Below are 19,821 nucleotides of genomic sequence, written 5' to 3'. Positions count from 1 at the left end.
ATACAAGCCAGTTTTATATTTTCTGTAACAGGAAAAAAAACATACAAGGTTCAGAGTTTTCTTAACTATGATAAAAGCCATACTCACATTTTCAAGGTAAAAGGAGAAAACAGATGCAGATGGGAGGATAGTTTAAAACATTTCTCAGAATACCTCAAAATGAGTGCTAAGGCAATAGGTTTCCCAGTAAGTATCCATATAAACCGATCACTTGCAGAACACACAGTCCCCCAGCACTGCAAAAAATCAATAATCACCCCACTTCATAAAGATGGAAACCCTCATGACTTATCTAATTTTAGACCCATTTCCATACTGTCTCCTCTAAAGTAATGGAAAAATGCATCCACAAACAGCTGGTTGAATATCTAACCAGCAGCAACCCACTATCCCCTTCACAACATGGCTTTCGACCATCCCCACAGTACCATTACTGCCCTAGTCTCCTTTACAAATTTCATCTATGACACCCTAGATAGTAACCTGCTTACATCAATCCTGTTACTGGATCCTTCAAAAGCATTTGACACAGTCTCCCACATCAAACTTATCCAGCAACTGCAATCACTAGGATGCTCTCTAACCTAGTTCACTAGTTACTTGGAAAACAGACAGCAATCCGTAAAATGGCAGAATAACCTCTCTAGCTTTCTTCCAAATAACATAGGAGTGCCCCAGGTGTCAGTCTTAGGACTTCTACTATTCAACATTTTTGTAAATGACCTACATAAAATTCTCTCTGACTGTACTACCATTCAATATGCAGGTGATTCAGCCATAATCTGTACCTCCAATAACTTATCTTACCTCCAAATGTTAACACAAAAGGCCTTTACATCCATAGATCTTTGGCTAAACAAATCACATCTGTTACTTAAACTAATAAATCTAAACTACTCATCTTTGCATCTAAACCTGCTCCCACAGACTTTACTATATTCTCCATAAGCAAAACCCAAATAGAGTTAGTAAATCGGGCCAAACTTCCTAGGAATTACTATTGACACCTAACTTAGCTTTGATTTGCATATTAATAACACAATAAAAAATACTCGCTTCAAATTAGGCAAACTTTACAGAAACAAACAATACTTGGACAAATCCATCCGAATAAAACTTTCAGAAAGTCTTCTTCCATCCTTACTATATATGGGTCTCCTGTCTTCACCAATTTCCACAACTCTTTGCAACACAAACTGCAGTCCTGTTATAAGATTGCAAAATTTGCATCAGCCCAACCAAATCGCACCTACCATTGATTGCCAGGTCACTAGAGAACTAAACTGTATTTGCACATTACCTACATTACACACAACTTACCTTTGCTCATAAACTCATTTTTAAACCCGAGTGTTGCCATTCCCTGAAAAATATCATTGAACTTTACATCCCATCCAAAAATAAACATTCTAACAAACGCCTACTTAAAATGTCAAAGCCTAGTAAAAGAACAGGTAGCTGCCTCTATTCCCATTCCATAACTAAAATGTGGAATGCCCTCCCATCATCATTTATAGAATTAGACAACATAATCTCATTTAAAAGAAAACTAAAACAACATCTCACTGATAACCCCAGCTGCACATGCAACACATATTCACAGCCTCCTTAATCTAGCAAAACTGTTTCACATAGCAAATATACTTTTGTATATGTCATACTGTTATACCATATAAATTGTCCCTAATCTTTAGTATCCTAGTCCACACATTTATACAACTATCTTAACGCATTTTCTCTTCTGTCACTTTCTGCTTTTTGCATGTCACCTATGATGTACATATTCCCACCACGTAGCTATAAGATTCAAACTATATCTATCTTACCTTTAAGTTTAACTCTAATTCTACCTTCCCACCGCACTTACCTAAACCTTTTCCTACTCACCCCCCCCCATAAAATGAGCTGTATTGTTAAATATTTTTAACTGAATAACTTTCCTACGTGCTAATGTTCCACTGTTACTTTATTGTGCCTTTTTACAACATATGTGCTGTTTAGATATTCTGTATTTTCACTCTGTGTGGCGACATGCATGAATGGGCATTCCTTTGTTGAAGGTTGTGCGTTAGGCCCTGCAAGCCAGCACGTAAAAATCTACTGCCAATCCTTAGCGGACCGGAGTTGCACTGTGGCGACCCCTAACCGGGAAAAGCCGAAAGAGACAACAACATTATTTCACTTGCTTTATAAGTAAATGTTTCCTTACACATTCGTGTAATGATATTCATGTAACTTGGAGCTTTTCTTCCCTGGCCTCCACTGAAAGCGGGTCTCAAGCCCAGTGGACTTTCCCGGTCAGCAAATGTCAGTAAATAATAATAAATAAATATTATCTTGACATGGTTTGTGTTCACCTTCAACAAGCTTATTTCCAGTTATGTTCCATGCAAGTACAGGATACAAAAATTTCTTTCAAGGTTGCATGAGTAGAAGAAACATTTACTCCCTGCTTTCTGTACGCTAATGAACTCTAACAAAAGTCCAGCTGTTCTTTCTATGGAAAGGAAATGTGTGACAACAGCAGTTTTAAGCTAGAAGTTTTATAAAACCAGCATTAAAGAAATATATTTCCATTATATAGCTGTGGAGGCTTCATTGTATTTTCCTGATTTGGATCAAACAATAGGCAACCTCGGTGAGATCAATAGGCGTGCCAGTCACTAATGCACCAAGCGGAACATATTTATTATTGTAAGTACAAAAAACACAAACCAAAGATCAAAAAGTTAAGCGCTTTCACTCATAAATATGAGCTTCTTCAGAACAATTTCCACACAAACAGTCCACTATTTAAATACTAAAATTGGCACCAAAATGGAACATATTCCCTTCCTTAAAGGGGGTACCACAATATTACGTACATATAGTAGTTTGGTCTAAGTGACAATCTAATTGTATTCAGTTCTGCCTAATAATGCTAAAAACATTGAATGATGACCTGTCACTTAGACATAATATGTATTTACTTAAAATATATATTTTTATAAAAAAAGGAATAAAAACAATATGTAAAAAACTCATTGTGGACGATGTAATATACATTTCCTAAAAATGCTGAAGAGTGACTATATGACTACCTTCCTACATATAATAGATGTATATTGTTAATAATTAAATCTAACGAAATAGGGAACAATATTATTAAGAAGATTACTAGACAAATCGAGTGATTGAAAATTGTATGTGTTTTAATAATGCTAAACAATTAAAATCAATTAATTGTGAACTTATTAGTATAAGATAAATGTAATAAATGTATGTATTGTGTAAAACTATATAACACTAAAAAACGATGAGTCCAATAGTCAAGTTAGGTTCAGGGTTGTTTGACAAGAAGGAACTTAATTCCACCGTTTGGGGCAATGATAGCAACACACACCAAAAATCTTTTATACTAACATAAAGTCCGATGTCAGATAAGATAATGGAAATTGTCAGTAGATTCTGGTTTGTAGTGAACTCTGACCCCAGCATAGGCAAAGTGGTGGGAAACCGACCTGGGGTGGTATACAAAATGGGAAACAACATGAAGAAACTTCTTGAATATAACAATTCTGATCAGGGATATTCTAGAAATCAAATGATGAAGCAAATATCAAAAGGTACAAGGAAGTGTGGTAAGTGCAATCAATGCAAATATATTTTCAAAGCACATAAATTAAATATTTTTAACAATCATAGTACAATTATAAAATTGAAAGAAGGTAATTGTAATACAAGGATGGTTATTTATATTGCCACATGTGAGGTATGCCCCAGTTATTATGTGGGAAAAACCGAAAGGAATTTTAAGAAGAGAATTTATGACCATATCTATAGTATATCTCGAAAAGATAGCAACAATGCATTATACAGGCATGTAGAGATGAAGGGCAATAATCACAAAGTCAAATTTGGTATTTTAGATTCAATTCACAGCAATCCCAAAGGTGGGGATGAAAAGAAATTACTAAGTTTCAAGGAAGTTTGGTGGCAGCTATACCTTAATGCAGCTAATCCCCCAGGCCTTAATGATTTTATTTCCTGTAAACCCATTCTCGAATGGGATAGTAGGTAAATGAATTTGACTTGACCATTGGACTCATCGTTTTTTAGTGTTATATAGTTTTACACAATACATACATTTATTACATTTATCTTATACTAATAAGTTCACAATTAACTGATTTTAATTGTTTAGTATTATTAAAACACATACAATTTTCAATCACTCTATTATTTGTCTAGTAATCTTCTTAATAATATTGTTCCTTATTTCGTTAACTTTAATTATTAAAAATATACATCTATTATATGTACGAAGGTATTCATAGTTTATATCTAGTCACTCTTCAGCATTTTTAGGAAATGTATATTACATAGTCCACAATGAGTTTTTTACATATTGTTTTTATTCCTTTTTTTATAAAAATATATATTTTAAGTAAATACATATTATGTCTAAGTGACAGGTCATCGTTCAATGTTTTTAGCATTATTAGGCTGAATTGAATACAATTAGATTGTCACTTAGACCAAACAACTATATGTACGTAATATTGTGGTACCCCTTTAAGGAAGGGAATATGTTCCATTTTGGCGCCAATTTTAGTATTTAAATAGTGGACTGTTTGTGTGGAAATTGTTCTGAAGAAGCTCATATTTGAGTGAAAGCGCTCAACTTTTTGATCTTTGGTTTGTGTTTTTTGTACTTACAACAATAAATATGTTCCGCTTGGTGCATTAGTGACTGGCACGCCTATTGATCTCACCGAGGTTGCCTATTGTTTGATCCAAGTTGTTCATTCCATTTGGTATTTTCCTGATTTGGTCAACATGTGGTGCTCCTAATTTGCTTACACCTCTTTATGGCTTGGGTTTCAGTTATTCCAGAGTCATTGGTACGTGCCCACTAATTTCAGCCCATTATTATGTCACGGCTGTAAATCAGCTGTTGGTGTCGGTTAACCTTTGGGTTCTTGACCTCTGTATTCTGCTGAAGAATCCCATGCTCTTCTGAGACTTGACTTTCATGATGAGAAAGCTTGCCCATCTGCCATTCACAGTTGCAAGTTCAACAGCTTTAAAGTTCATATTTTGACAGATTCCTTTTCATAATGCCCTCTTCAGCACTGCCTACACAATCTTGATACTTTAGGCTCTCTTCTGTAGGGTGGAATATCTGATTTGTTATAGTGACTGGGTGTCCCTTTTGAACTACCTCACATTTCTTCTTTTAACTGGTGTCATAATTGTAGAGCAAATTAATTGACATTTTTACATGGGCCGAAATTGAAGGAGACTGAGCCCTTTTAAAGGTTGGATGTGCACCACTATTTCAGTTTTTTGGAACCTCTTAACTACTCATTTCAGGGAGGACCTGAACAGCTGTTTTTCTTTGCTTTAGGGAGGGATGAGCTAAAATTACCAAGTAAATCCTTTTCAGGTGGATTGCCAACTGTACAGTCTTTTGCCATCAGGCAGTGAAAGAGTCACTTACTTGGGAAATGGTATTGCAGAGGCATGGCTGATGGTAAAGCTAAGCTCGGATTAAATAAAAAGTGGCATCTGCTGTAGCAGTCTAACCAGATACCCCCCCCCCACCAAAAAAAAGTGGTCAGAAGCTCCCAAAGTTGAAATGATAATTTCTAACAAACAAGCAGAGAGTAATCTGCATAGGTAGGTGGGAAACAATGCCAGTTAATCTGAAGCGTTAATGTCTTTAAATCTATTTTATCATTTATCCAAAGAGGAACATACACTGGTCAAAAACAGCAGAACACTTCAGTTGTGTGCCCTCACACAGAAATAGGCTAAAAATACTAGTGCACTCTATTGCTAACTTTGACTCTTTAGCCTACAATTCTTACATTTCCAAGAGAAAGATGTTTAGGTATTCAGAAAGCAGCATCTGAATTCCTGATTGCAAAAGCTGCAGAACGCCACAGGCAGAACACAAAAATGCCCCAAGGTGTATTGATAGATGAAGTGTACTGCACTCAAAAAGAAGGCTGGTAATTCACACCGTACAGATTGTGAAGCTAAATTTATGAAGTCTGACAAGCAAGAATAAGCATACTTTTAAAAGAAAATTTGTGATTTGTTTTCTGAGAGTTTGCTGCCACTATTTTGTGTGCAAGCAGGAGTGGAAAATCTTCCTGTCTAATGACTTCTAATGGCTTTGCATGGTCAGCTAAAATAAAGCACTGTACTCTGACACTGGTAATTACTCAGGAAAAACCCTGAGTAATAGTTGCCTGACTTTTTTTTGAAAATGTATGTGTGGTTTCCAAATGAGATCAGAATGCGACATCCCTCCAAATATGAACCATAACCCATGCACATACTGGTGTGTGTGATTTATGGATGTCATGGTGATTACTGGAAACAGACAGCTGACTACATATAGAGATTAGAAAGCTCAGCAGCCAATTTGTGTGTTATTGAGTGCTTGGTCCATGTCACAAGTAATACAAGGCTGTTACTGCTGCTGGAAAGCTGTTGCTTAGCATAAAGGGACAGTATTGTGAATGAGTCTCTGTTTTAATAACTTGCTAATCCGAATTACACTGCAAGGGAAAAAAGCAAACTTGGTTGATGAAGCTGTAGAACATCTAAGCAGAACTTTATTAGCGTGGTAATTTTTTGTTGAGTGAGCTGTGGTATCATATTAATTACAGGTAAGATGACAAGAGGACTCCATAGGTTCATAGGTAGATACTAGGCTATCGGCCTAAGGGCCTACGTAAGCCTAGCCAACAAGGTTCCCTGGCTTATGCCACCCAAGAAAGTTATTTTCCTGTGCCACTGTCAAGCAGAGACACAGAAATGATCCCCTGGGTGTATTTCCTATTTCCCATCCACTCAAGATTTTTCTTGAAGAGTGCTAATGAAGAACTTTGCTTGACATAGATGGGTAGCCTGTTCTACAGTATGGGAAGTCTCTGGGACAGGAATCTATCCCTCTGGCATGTCCTGTTTATTGTGGTGACAAGGTTTAGGTCCCTAGAGCATGTAGCTCTGAGGGATTGGGATTTTTTTAGGTGTAGCATGTCCAACAGCTCTGGGTTTGACATAGCTTTATATGCTAGGCAGTAGGCAGAGATCACCTCGGAGTAGGCGATATGCTACGGAGTAAAGCTGGAGTTTTTTGAGATGGTCAGTGTAGGGCATCTGTTTGAGGCTAGTAATCCTCTTTGTGAGGTACTTCTGTGGCCTTTCCAGCTGCTGCAGATGTCTTGAGGTACATTCCAAAAGGGGTGTTGTACTCTATAATAGTCTGAGTGTCAAGTAGAAGGGAACAATGACCTCTTTTTTTCCTGGATGAGAACCCTTTTATGATGTGTGCCACGTAGGACTTCCTGATTACTGTGGTGATGTGACTATCAAAGGACAGACTACTGTCCACCTGGTTCCCAAGGTGTCTCATTACACATTTGGTGTTAAGTAGACAGTCTATGTAGTAGTTCATGGGTGCAGAGTTTTTACCAAAGGGGATGACCGTGCACTTTTTGGCATTGAGCTTGAGGCCATGGCTCTGACACCAGGCATCTGTCTCAGCGAGGCCCTTATGTAGGATTTCCACATCATTTAGGGACCCTACTGTGGCTCCTAGTTTGCAGTCATCTGCGAACTTCGTTAGCCAGAGGCCTTGTGTGTTAGCCTGTACTTCAGAGAAGTAGATACCAAACAGGAGAGGTCCCAGGACTGAACCCTGCGGTACTCAACTTGTCACTGGTTTGAGGTCAGATTTGGAGTGTGCAACTTTTGCAGTGTGGGTTCTGTCAGTGAGCCAGTTGGCAACCCATCTTGTGACGTAGGGATTTATACCTAGTTTAGTGAGTTTAGCTATAATTCCAGAATGGGGGATGGTGTCGAAAGACTTGGCGAGGTCAAGATAGGCTGTGTGAACCACCTTACCCTCATCTGCGGCTTTGGTGACTGCCTCAAATAAGTCAAACAGGTTCAGGAGGCATGATCTGCCTTTTACAAACCCGAACTGGGTGGGATCCAGAGTTTGGAGGTTACCAATGTCTTTGAGTTCCATGAGGATACGTTCTATGGCCTTGCAGACCAGGCTCATCAGGCTAATAGGATGATAGTTCCCAGGATCAGTGGTGGCTCCCCCTTTGTGGAGTGGGATAACTGTTGTTGTACGCCATTGAGTGGGCACAAAGCCTGATGTGAGGCTATGCTTGAACATGGTGCTTGGGTAGGGAGCCAGTTCATTCTGAAGTTCATGTAAAATGCAGCCTGGGATATTGTCCGGTCCCATGGATGCTGTGTTTTTGGCTTTAGAGAGTGCAGCTTTTACCTGCATAGTTGTGATTACAGGGAATCTGCATTCTTCCTGTATAGATATGGGCCCTTTGGGGGGGGGGGGGGGAATAAAGTTAGCACTGAACCTATCTGCCAGGATGTTGGCAATATTAGTTGGTTTTGTAATTTTCATGCCGTTGTGCTGTAACTCAGAGCAGATCTGGGTGTTGCCATTGAAATTTTTGACATAGCTATAGAATGCTTTTTGTTGTCCTTGGAATCGGTGGCGATTTTGTTTTCGTAGCGAGCTTTGGAGGATCATATAAGGGATCTCCGCTTCTTACTGAGGCTGATCAGGGAGCTCCTCCACTCATGGGATTTTACTCTCTTATGCAACAAAATTCTTCCTTCTGTTGTACAGTTTGCTAATGGCAGGGGACCACCAGATTGGCTTAATTTTTTTGGAGGATAGCGTCTTGGTTCTGTTTGGGATAGCATGATCCATGCACTCGTGTAAGTGCTTATAGAGTGCATTTGTGTAGGATTCAGCAGTTGTAACTGTATTGTCCATCTGCATGGGTGTCATGAAGTTCACCACTTCTGTCTTAAGAAGCATAAAGTTGGCTTTGGAGAAATATTTTACCGTGGTTTCCTTAATGGGGGTGGGGCCGGGATGTGGATATCAAGGGTAATTAGCTTATGGTTGGATCGGACCAACGAGGAGTTGACTTCAGGTGTGGAACACTGGTCACTCATGTTGGTAATGACTAGGTTGAGGATATTGTTGCCCCTAGTGGGGGTGTGGATAAGTTGATCCAGGGCATTGGAGTTTATGAATTCCAGAAAGCAATCTGTGAAGGGTACATGAGTAGTTTTCCCAGTTAATGGTGGGGTAGTTGAAATTGCCCATTATTAGGGTGTTTGGTTGAACCCTAACATTTTCCAGTAATCAAGAAAAGAGGAGTGGGAATCCTGGGGCATGGTGGGAGATCTATAGCAAGCTACAATTTGGATTGCAGTTTTGCCCAGAGTTAGTTGCACTTGGATAACCTTGGATGCATTACGCTGAGCAACTAGCCTGGAGGTGTGGATATCCTTAATGAATATTGACACATCTCTGCCTTTGGTGTTCCGGTCCAGGTTACATGGCCGAAAAGTGTGGTATGAGTTATAGCCTGGTAGTGCAGGGATGCTCTCTGAAGCCTTGAACCAGGTCTCAGTCACTGCACAGAGATCCATGGTGTAATAGTTTACTTCATACATGATACCTTATGATTTTATAATTCATTGTTTTGCATTAATTTCTAGTAGTCCTTGTAGCTTTTTCTTGAACCTTGTGCTGTAATGTGGTCTGCACTGCATGCAGCCTCATTAATCTTAATTTTTGGGTGGTTCTAATGCTGTGTGTTTATAATTGTGTGATATAGCTCAACAATGGAGGTTAACCCTTTTTTATTCTTAAGTTCCTGAGTGATTTTCAGCACATCTTATGAGCCTTTATTTGTATAAATATGTGGTTGTGATAAAATTAATAGATGTGCTTTGAGTATCTAGATTAGGTGTAATACACTTGGAGGGAAGTTAATTAACTTCTGTTTTAACTTCTATGCAGCTAGAAGAAGAAGAAGAAGCTGGAGGAGACCAGTTTCAGTTGAACATTAAAGTGACAGACCCAAAGAAAATTGGTATGTTTTGTACAGAAATAGAGAAAGCAGTGCCAGATTGTGTGGCTGTCAAAGCTGCCATCTAACACTATGTAACATTTTGCTTGGTTTCAGCTTTTTTTCCAGTTTTAGCAATTTCCTTTTTGTTTACTTTGAATGTCTTTTATATAATCACTTAAAGTACACCATTCCAAGTTGTGCCTGAAAAAAAACTTATTGCCTTTTAGTTTCCTCTTGCTGTGTCAGCATATTTCATATGTCTACATAATCTCTTTGACATTTGTTTACCTTTCCACATTTTTCTTTGTGTCCTAGAGTATGTCAAGTATGCAGGTCACGCAAATGCTACAAATTAACGTTGACTTGGGGAAAGTGTTGTTATTCTGTGGTGTATTGCATGCTGTTTTGTATGTCATTGTTCAGAAATTCTTAGTACTACTATGCGCTTAGTTTAGTCGCTTGTTGCCTGATTTGATGCATTTAGTCCTAAATAACTGCTCTTCACCTTGATATTCATTGGCACTATCTTGAAGGTTTAGTAGGTTTGTATAGACACTGAAAGAAACTAAGAAAATGTAGTGACTGAAACCCGTCTTACAAATGTGGAAAGGGAGAGTTACTTGGGGATTCCTCCCTACATTTTTCTCAAGTGACCGTTCTTTGAAGAAAACTCATCAGAACTTAATTGTAATGAAACTTGGTTAAAACTTAGTTACAAACTACTGATAAAAAGCACAAACTTCTCCAAAACCACTAAAAAGCCAGCAGCCACCAAAGTCCAACAAAGTGAATGCAAAATATGCAAACAAGCGTGATTTATTCAAAAATGAAGTGCGAATTATTACATACATTTTTCGTCGGAGCTCCTGCCCCAACTTCCTCAGACAAACACTATCCAACAGTTGAATTACCCTATATATATTAATTACACCAATTATCCTATTAATTGTATTGCATACATATAGATCTAATTTGTGAATAAGTTTTACTTTGTTTTCAAATTTTTTATAAAAATTTTTTATATTGAGTAAATGATTTGAGAGAGAATTTGGAGAAAATGTATGTTAATATATCAAATATATTAAATTTGAAACATCAGATACTTGATATATGTAATACAGATAATAACATTTTGTGATTGAATTATTTATGAAGCATGTTGTTACTTTAAAGTTTTTTAAAATTTGAATTAATAGGATAATTGGTGTAATTAATATATATAGGGTAATTCAACTGTTGGTTAGTGTTTGTCTGAGGAAGTTGGGGCAGGAGCTCCGACGAAAAGTGTATGTAGTAATTCGCACTTCATTTTTGAATAAATCACGCTTGTTTGCATATTTTGCATTCACTTTGTTGGACTTTGGTGGCTGCTGGCTTTTTAGTGGTTTTGGAGAAGTTTGTGCTTTTTATCAGTTTGTTTACTCGTGTCTTAATGGAGCCAGTATTACCGAATAGTCTGACTTCAGTATTTGAACACTCTGGTGGTGACGGAAATTTGGCAGTCCTAATAGGGCTGTTAACACAGAAAGTTGATTCTTTATCTCAGAAATTCGAGGAAGTTACTAACCAACTGATTGGTTCACAGTATGCTAATGGTACTAATGAGAACATTCTAATACATGGTACTGCTGATGTTAGTCCGGAAGAAGAACCATCAATTGCTGGGGTTCGGAGAATGGAAGGAATGGGAACTGCTGCGGTTGCGGCTTCTCAAGTGCGTCCAAACCAGGCTATTCCTAACCAAGATATCTCGGAAAGAAGGAATAGTAATCAGAATCGAGTACCAGCATCAGCGGCAGCACTAACGGCTGCGAGTCTTAATACGTGGATTAACAGACCTTTTGTTTTTAGTAATGGTTTATTAAATGCGGTTAATGCTCCAGACCAGGAGGTAAGCGTTGACCTTTCTTCTAAATTAAATGAGTTTGATGAAAAGTTGTTTAAAGTACGCAAATTGCAATTGGAGATGGCGTACTTTCGTGAGTGTCTGAACTTAAAGATTGTACCAAAGGTTCTAAGACAGTGGCAATTCCCTACGGGGCTTAGGGAAGGAAATCCCTTTTATGACGCTCTAATAGCAATGTTCGATAAGCATGGTTTAGAGTTGCTTGAGTTATGTGTCCACTACCAACTTTTAGTGGACACATTATTGCTAGAAATTGAGGAAATAGGTTTTTCTATTAAAAATAATATCAATTTTGTGAGATATCGTTTTGACTATGAAAGATGTTTCTCTAGCATTGATGAACATATGGTGAAAATTAGCAACACGAAAGTAAAGAAGATTGCACGTGACGTTAGAGACTATAAGGAGAGCAATGCTTACCCTAAGCCCCCACGAATGCAAGGAATTTTGACTGTTTCTGCTAACGCAAATGATGGTAGAGCTGTGGCAACTGTTAATGAGAACGAACAGGTTCAGGAAGCTCATTGTAGTAATAACAATAATTCTGGTGTGAATGAACAAAGTGACCAGAATGGTTTACGGCGTAGTGAGAGGCTTATTCAAGCCAATAACACTAATTACAACAAAAACAATACCACTACAAGCAGTTTAGGGGGGGGCTAATAGTGACCAAGCTCAATACCATCAAAATTTTCGCAAGGGGTCTTTCCAGCAGGCGAAATGGAACAACAGAGTAACGAAGAACAAGAGAAAGAAATGGTAGCATTGACTGACTCACTTCCGAATGTAACATTGACTTATGAAGTACTTTATAATTCTAGTCAAGATTTTAAAGTATTTAATAATTCGGATATTAATATTTGTTTAGAGATTGCGGAGTTATTGTCCAAAGGGTATACCTTTGTTCCATCTCGCCCTTTTGATTTAGTGAATACTTCAGTAGATGTGAAATTGTTTTCTAGGAAGATTAATCTAATGGCACTAATGGGTAAAAACACACACGAGAAATCAGATCTTTATGTATGTAGTGTGTATAATCCTCCTCTGCATCTGCTTTTAGCGCTTTTTGAAAATGCTACAGAATTGGACCTTAGGAACTTGGTCAAGTCTAACCCTTGTAGAGTACATCATAAATATAATATCAGTAGGGAAGAAAGAGACTTGCTTGACTTTTTGTGCCAAGCACCCATCCGTATTATGAAACCGGACAAGGGTGGTGGCTTGGTTGTAATGTCAGTTGACGATTATAATTCTAGAATGTATAGTATCCTAGAAAGTGAAACATATGATGTGATAGTGTTCAATCTCGCCGTTTGTTCTTACACATGGGTTCGGAGCCGATCCTCGGCTCCGTGCCGGCCTCTTGCAAGCTCTGCATCGAGAAGAAGCTCGAGACAATCTAATACCCACAATCCCCCTCTGCCTTTACCTCAGATCTAGTTTGCCGCTGCTGCATTCGCATCGTTGGGAAGCTAGCTCGAGGGTTTTCTAAGCTAAGATATAACTTTTTGTTGTATTTTACTGAGAATTTTATTTAACTTAATATTGTTAGTATTACCTGGTGTGATTGTGTTCTGGTTCCGTAGTTCTTTGGTACCGTTAACCCTTTTATCGGTATTTTGTACCGGGCCTACACCCTTACCATATACTGCTATATTGAGTCAAATTTACCTGATTGTGACTAACCGGATTTGACATTTACCTGATTGTGACATTTACCTGATTGTGACTATTTTACCCGGATTTGACTGTGTTTTTGTTTCTAGACTTGTTTATTACCTACAATGTCTGAGAAGGCAAAGTTTGGTTTCAAGCGTTGTCAGTGTGGCCAAAAAATGTCGGTCACTGACAACCATAGTTCCTGTGTCTACTGCCTTGGCCCTCTCCACTTACAAGAGGATTGCTCCATTTGTCACTCTTTCAGTGGGAGGGTCATGACAGATAGGCGCAGGAAACTAATGGACAGGGGTCTGTTGAAACCAGCTTTCCAAGAGGCTTTGGATGCTTCTGACCAGGCATCGAAGTCCTCTAAGGAATCGAAGACATCTGAGCCCAAGTCATCGGCTCCGAGCTCTTCTTCAAAGGTTAGATCACCGGTTCCACAGACTTCGGGGCCGAGTGTTCAACTGGTGTCGGTTCCTGAGCCTCGAGTCTTGGAACCGGTGATGGAGCTCCCTCCTTCGGCCATATTGAGGTCGGCTCCATCTTCGGTTCCTTCGACCCGTTCCTCTTCTAAACTTTCGGATGTCGATGTGGATCGTGTGGTGCAGAAGCTGCTGGAGCATTCGGCCCTCTCTAAACTTATTTCGGTTTCCACCCAGCTGGTGTCGAAACTTGAAGGCCTTCCTGTATCTCCATCCATTCCTCCTCCGAGACCGATTCAGTCTTCGGAGCCGGAAGAGGCTGATCTGCTGATTGTGGAGCCCTCGGGTCCAGAACCGTCCTTTTCTCGGTCTGTTCCCCTCACCTCGACTCCGTCGGACCGGTACCGGAGTCTCGAGCCGACGGTCTGTTCTTGGTTCCGCGGGCGAGAGTCGAACCGACGTGTCGGTTCCGACTCTCCCCCTCGGGGCCTCGGCACGGATCGATTCGGCTCCGTCCTCGGGGTCGATGCCTTCGGTGCCCGTGTCGGGGATTCTTCCCATTTCTTCGGAGCCGGGAGATTCTTCGATGCGGGACCCGGGAGCGTTCGACCTGATGAGGAAGGTGTTGTCTACCCAGACAACCACATCAGTGGAAGCAGTTTCTCCTCCCCATAAAGGGCCTTTGTCTTCATCTGCACCCACGGCCACATCCAAGCGTCGGGCACCAGTGTCTCAGCCACCCCTGGAGGGTGCCCCCTCTTCCTCCGAGGCTTCTTCGGATGCTCCCCACGAGGAAGTCCCTAGGAAGAGACTGTGTAAGAGGAGACACTTGGATTCTCCACAAGAATCCATAACATCTGATACTGACTTAGATGAGTCAGAAGGGTCCCCTAAGTCACCTTCAGAAGATGTCTCTTTTTCAGACATTTTGGAGATCCTGAAGCAGAGAGGTGACTGGCAGTCCCTTCCCCCTTCTGAGGATGAGTCAGTTCTGCTGAAGGCATTTGGTGCTCGCCCTTCCTCCTCCTGGGTCACTCCGCCCTTCGACGAACTAATGGAACTTATTGCTCGAAGGGCGTGGGAGGCTCCTGACACAGTGGAACCTGTTCCTAGGAAACCGAACAAGTACATCACAGCACCTCAGGATAAGTCCTACCTTACTAAAGGAGTTCCAGTAGACGCTATGGTGGTGGCTGCAGCCACGAAAAGGAGATGTCGGAGTCTTCTTTGTCTGTCCATCCGCCTAATAAAGATTCTATGACGATGGATAGATATGGGAAGCGCATTTTAGTTCAGCGGCTTTTTCCATGCGGTCCCTGAACTATTTGACCCATTTTACACGTCTGCAGAGGGATCTAGTCAAAGAGTTGGGAGATACCCTCCAGGGTTCTACAGATGCAGCTGTCTCAGAGAAAGTGACAGCGCAACTTAATACCCTAACATCGATTGTTAACTTCGTCCATGAGGCTGATTTCCTCGCGGCGAAGGTTCGAGTAGGGCAGCAGCTTCAGCGATTGCTCTTCGTAGACAATCCTGGATGCGCTATGCTCCTTTGCGGAAGCCTTCAAGTCTTCCTTTACAAACGCCCCATTTGACGGTGCCACTCTTTTTGGCCCCAAGGTAAAGGAGACCCTTACCGGTGTGAACAAGAGGGAAAGACTCTGTCTGCTGTCGGAGTCCGTTTTCCACCCCAACCAGACCGTACCCCAAAGGGCAACAGCGGTGGGAAAATGTGGTTTCGAAACAAAATCAAGGGTCTTTCCGGGCACACAGGGTGATGCCCCTCTAGAGGCAGAGGAGGGGCAGAGGTGGAAGACGCCGCCCTGGCGGCAGAGGGGTCCGCAACATCAAGGTGACAGGGATACACTCCTGGTAAACCTTTCCAGCACTCCTGAGAGGAGGCCCGACTGTCCTGCTCTGGAGGCAGTCGGGGTCGCTTAGCCTTTTACCCTCAGGCCTGGCAAGATATAACTACAGACAATTGGGTAAAAGCGTAGTTACCAGAGGTTACACCATACCCTTTCTATCTTATCCCATTCCAAAGAAAAGACTCCCAGATGTATGCCCCATCTGCGAGAGCCAGCAGCTTTAGAAATTTCAAAGTTGTTAGACAAAAGAGTCATCCAGCCAGTCCCAGCGGACCAGCAAGGATTCGGGACTTACTCAAGGTTCTTTTTAGTTCCAAAGAAAACAGGGGACTGGAGGCCCATTCTAGACCTGAGTTACCTCAATACTTTCGTCAAGAAAGAAAAGTTCGAATGGTCACGCTTCAGTCGATCCTTCCATTTCTACAGAAGGACGAGTGGATGTGCTCAATAGATCTAGAGGATGCATACTACCACATCAAAATGGCCAGGGCATCCAGAGATCATTTACGCTTCCGGCTGGGAGCCAGTCACTTTCAATTTCGAGCCCTGCCCTTTGGTCTGACCTCAGCCCCCAGGGTCTTCACCAAATGCATGGCAGTGGTAGCGTCTCACTTGAGGCGTCAGGGATTCCAGGTGTTTCCGTATCTGGACGACTGGCTCCTTTCAGCCACCACCCGGCGTCAACTACTGCAGGCCAGAGACTATGTTCTTCAACTGTGTGTTCACCTAGGGATCTCCGTAAATTTCGGAAAATCCTTACTTCAGCCATCACAAAATATCTTGTTCATAGGAGCAGAGTTAAACACACGGCAATCAATTCTGAGGCTTCCCACAGAAAGGATAGTATCGCTGCAGACTCACATCGTCTTCTGCTCTTGTCAAGGAAATCTCCTGCAAAACTAGTTCTGAAGGTGTTGGGCCTCATGTCAGCCTCCCTTATTGCAATTCCCCTGGGAAGGCTGCACATGAGAGTTCTACAATGGCTACTGTTTGCTCAATGGTCATTTCAACAGCTACCTCTAACACACGAGATTCTCATAACAAAGACTTGCAAAACAGACCTAAACTGGTGGCTCCAAACGTGCAACCTTTCCCAGGGGAGGCCGTTTGTGCTACCCACTACAGTTACGGTGACCACGGACGCTTCCCTGATAGGGTGGGGGGGCATCTTTCAGGGACAGACAGTCCAAGGCGAATGGACCAATTTGGAGTACAATCTGCACATCAATGTACTAGAGTTGAGGGCAGTGTTTCTAGCGTTGCAACACTTTGCTCCCCTTCTTCCTCTAGGGACTATTGCAGTTCAGACGGACAACATGTCGGTAGTCTGGTACATAAACAAACAAGGGGAACCAGGTCCTATCAACTATGCAGAGAGGCCATGAGAATTTGGCAGTGGGCAGAGTCCACGGGTCGCTTTCTAATAGCAACGCACATCCCGGGTCATCCAACGTCATAGCCGACAAGCTGAGCAGAGCAATTCTGCTACCACACAGTGGTCTCTGAAACAGTCAGTGGCGAAAAGGATTTTTTCCACATGGGGCCAGCCTTCCTGCGACCTGTTTGCGTCTCCAATGAACGCCAAATGCAGGAGCTACTTTGCCCTATTACCCCTCCAGGGAAGTCCCCAGGGACGCACTGGTTTCTGATTGGCCCCGGGACTCCTGTACGCATTTCCTCCATTTCCTCTGATACGAAATTTCTCCAGAAAGCCAGGAACCTTCACAGGACGATAATTCTCATTGCTCCATTCTGGCCTCGTCAAATTTGGTTTCCCTCCTGAAAACTCACTGCATTCGGGGACCCTGGATTCTGGACCCAGAGCCGGATCTGTTGACTCACTCGTCAGGGGTTCCCCATCCCGCTCCTGTCACTCCATCTAGCAGCTTGGCTGCTCCAATTCCCAACTTAGCCAGGTCTGATCTCTTGTCACCAGCAGTTCAGAATATATTAGTGGCTTCGCATAAGGCTTCCACTACTAAAACATATACTAGCAAATGGAAGCGGTTTGTATTCTGGGCGAATACACACCACGTTGATCCCTTTACAGCTCCTTTGAATAAGATTTTAGAGTTCTTGACAGACTTATTTCATCAGGGTGCTTCTCCTGCTACTCTAAGAGTTCAATTGGCTGCCATTTCAATTTCCATGTGGAAGAGTGTGGAGCTCCTATCATGGCTCACAGACTTTGTAAAGCCTTCTTAAAAGGAGTTTTTCATATTAGACCTCCGGTCAGATCTCCCACGTCACCTTGGAGTCTAAACTTGTTACTATCTAAATTAATGTTGCCCCTTTGAACCTGCCTCTTCTTGCCCATTAAAATTTTTGTCCTGGAAAACTCTCTTTCTGGTAGCCATTACTTCTGCTAGACGAGTGTCTGAACTTCAGGCTCTCTCCATCAAGCACCCTTATCTAATCTTTCACTCTGACAGAGTTTCTCTTCGTACCAATTCATCCTTCCTCCCTAAAGTGTGTTCTATTAACAACATTAATCAGTCCATTGAATTACCCACTTTCTTCAAAAACCACTCCAACAAAATGGAGTATATGTTGCACAAATTGGATGTTCACAGACAGCTAAGGTTTTATTTGGATAGAACAAAAGATCACAGGAAAACAGATCAACTCTTTGTGGCTTTTGCTGATAGCAGGAAAAGGACTTGCAGTTACCAAAAGAACTCTTTCAAAGTGGTTATCTGATTGTATAATCTATGTATACGATTCTGCAAATCAACCCCTTCTAAACAAACCCAAGGGACATTCCACAAGATCAATATCTACGTCTTTGGCTCATGCAGCTCGCCTACCTCTGGATGCTATTTGTGCGGCTGCTACCTGGTCTAAGCCACATACATTTATTTCTCATTATAAAGTAGATAAGGTTTCTAGGGACAGAGCAACCTTTGGTTCCACTGTGCTCAAGAACGTCCTCCCGTGAGTTCCTCAGGATTTAGGAGCTAGGGACGCTACCCATGTGTAAGAACAAGCGGCGAGATTGAACACTATCACATATAGAAGTTATGTACTTACCATAACGTTCCATGTGGAGTGTTCATCTCGCCTTTGTTCTTACAGTCCCACCCTCCCACCCTTAGGAGGAACGTTCTTTGATGCCTGGCCAGAAGCATTTTTACTACTGTCTTTATTCTCTGTACATAGTTGGTATACACATATACTTATATGTGTCTGTTATGTATGTATAGATGTATGGCATGAATGTACTGTTATGTAGATTGGTTTGCTTGCAAACTAGATCTGAGGTAAAGGCAGAGGGGGATTGTGGGTATTAGATTGTCTCGAGCTTCTTCTCGATGCAGAGCTTGCAAGAGGCCGGCACGGAGCCGAGGATCGGCTCCGAACCCATGTGTAAGAACAAAGGCGAGATGAACACTCCACATGGAACGTTATGGTAAGTACATAACTTCTGTTTAAGGCTTCTATTAATGAAATGAATGGAGCGCATATGAAGGTAAAGGCATTTATTGAGGAGCTTTATATTGAAGCTAGGATCGACAAAGACACATATATATATTTGCAACAATTTGCTCCTAGGACACCATGCCTTTTCGGGATACCAAAAATACATAAAAATTTGGTTGACCCGCCGATGAGACCTTTAGTGGATGGGAGGAATAGTATCACTTTTACTTGTGCAAGGTTATTGGATAATATACTGCAAAAATATGTTTTAATGGAAAGACAAATTTCGAAAGACTCCTGGTCTTTTTTGAAATCAGTTAATGGTTTATCATTTTTTCCTGAATCCTACTTTGTTACAGTAGATGTAAAAGATCTGTATTCTAGTATCCCACACTATCTAGGAATTGAATGGGTTTCTAATATGTTGTATCTCTTGAATGCACCAGTCAATGTTGTTAAACTGGTTGAGGAGTTGATGGACACGGTTCTTTCATATAATTATTTGAAATTTAACAATTATATTTACCACCAAAAGATCGGGGTGGCCATGGGTTCACCGTGTGGGGCTGCTATTGCCAATTTGGTAATGGCGTTCTGGGAGAGGTCCTTTGTGTTAAATAATAATGAATTTGAAGGCA

General features: G+C 41.2%; 1 protein-coding gene across 1 annotated transcript in view; it reads left to right on the top strand.

Moving 5' to 3' along the window:
* LOC122806764 (sorting nexin-1-like) overlaps positions 1 to 19,821 on the top strand; it is a 1,692,021-nt gene that overhangs the window by 298,034 nt on the left and 1,374,166 nt on the right. The window contains exon 4 of the mRNA XM_044077461.1: positions 9,854 to 9,926. Within this exon, the coding sequence (XP_043933396.1) occupies positions 9,854 to 9,926 (73 nt within the window). The remainder of the gene's footprint in view (positions 1 to 9,853; positions 9,927 to 19,821) is intronic.

The sequence above is a fragment of the Protopterus annectens genome, chromosome 7.part0 (genome assembly GCF_019279795.1).
Source record: "Protopterus annectens isolate FY-2018-M chromosome 7.part0, PAN1.0, whole genome shotgun sequence".
Classification (NCBI taxonomy): domain Eukaryota; kingdom Metazoa; phylum Chordata; order Ceratodontiformes; family Protopteridae; genus Protopterus; species Protopterus annectens.
Note: the sequence above shows the minus strand (reverse complement) of the source record. Positions and strands in the feature narration are given on the sequence as shown.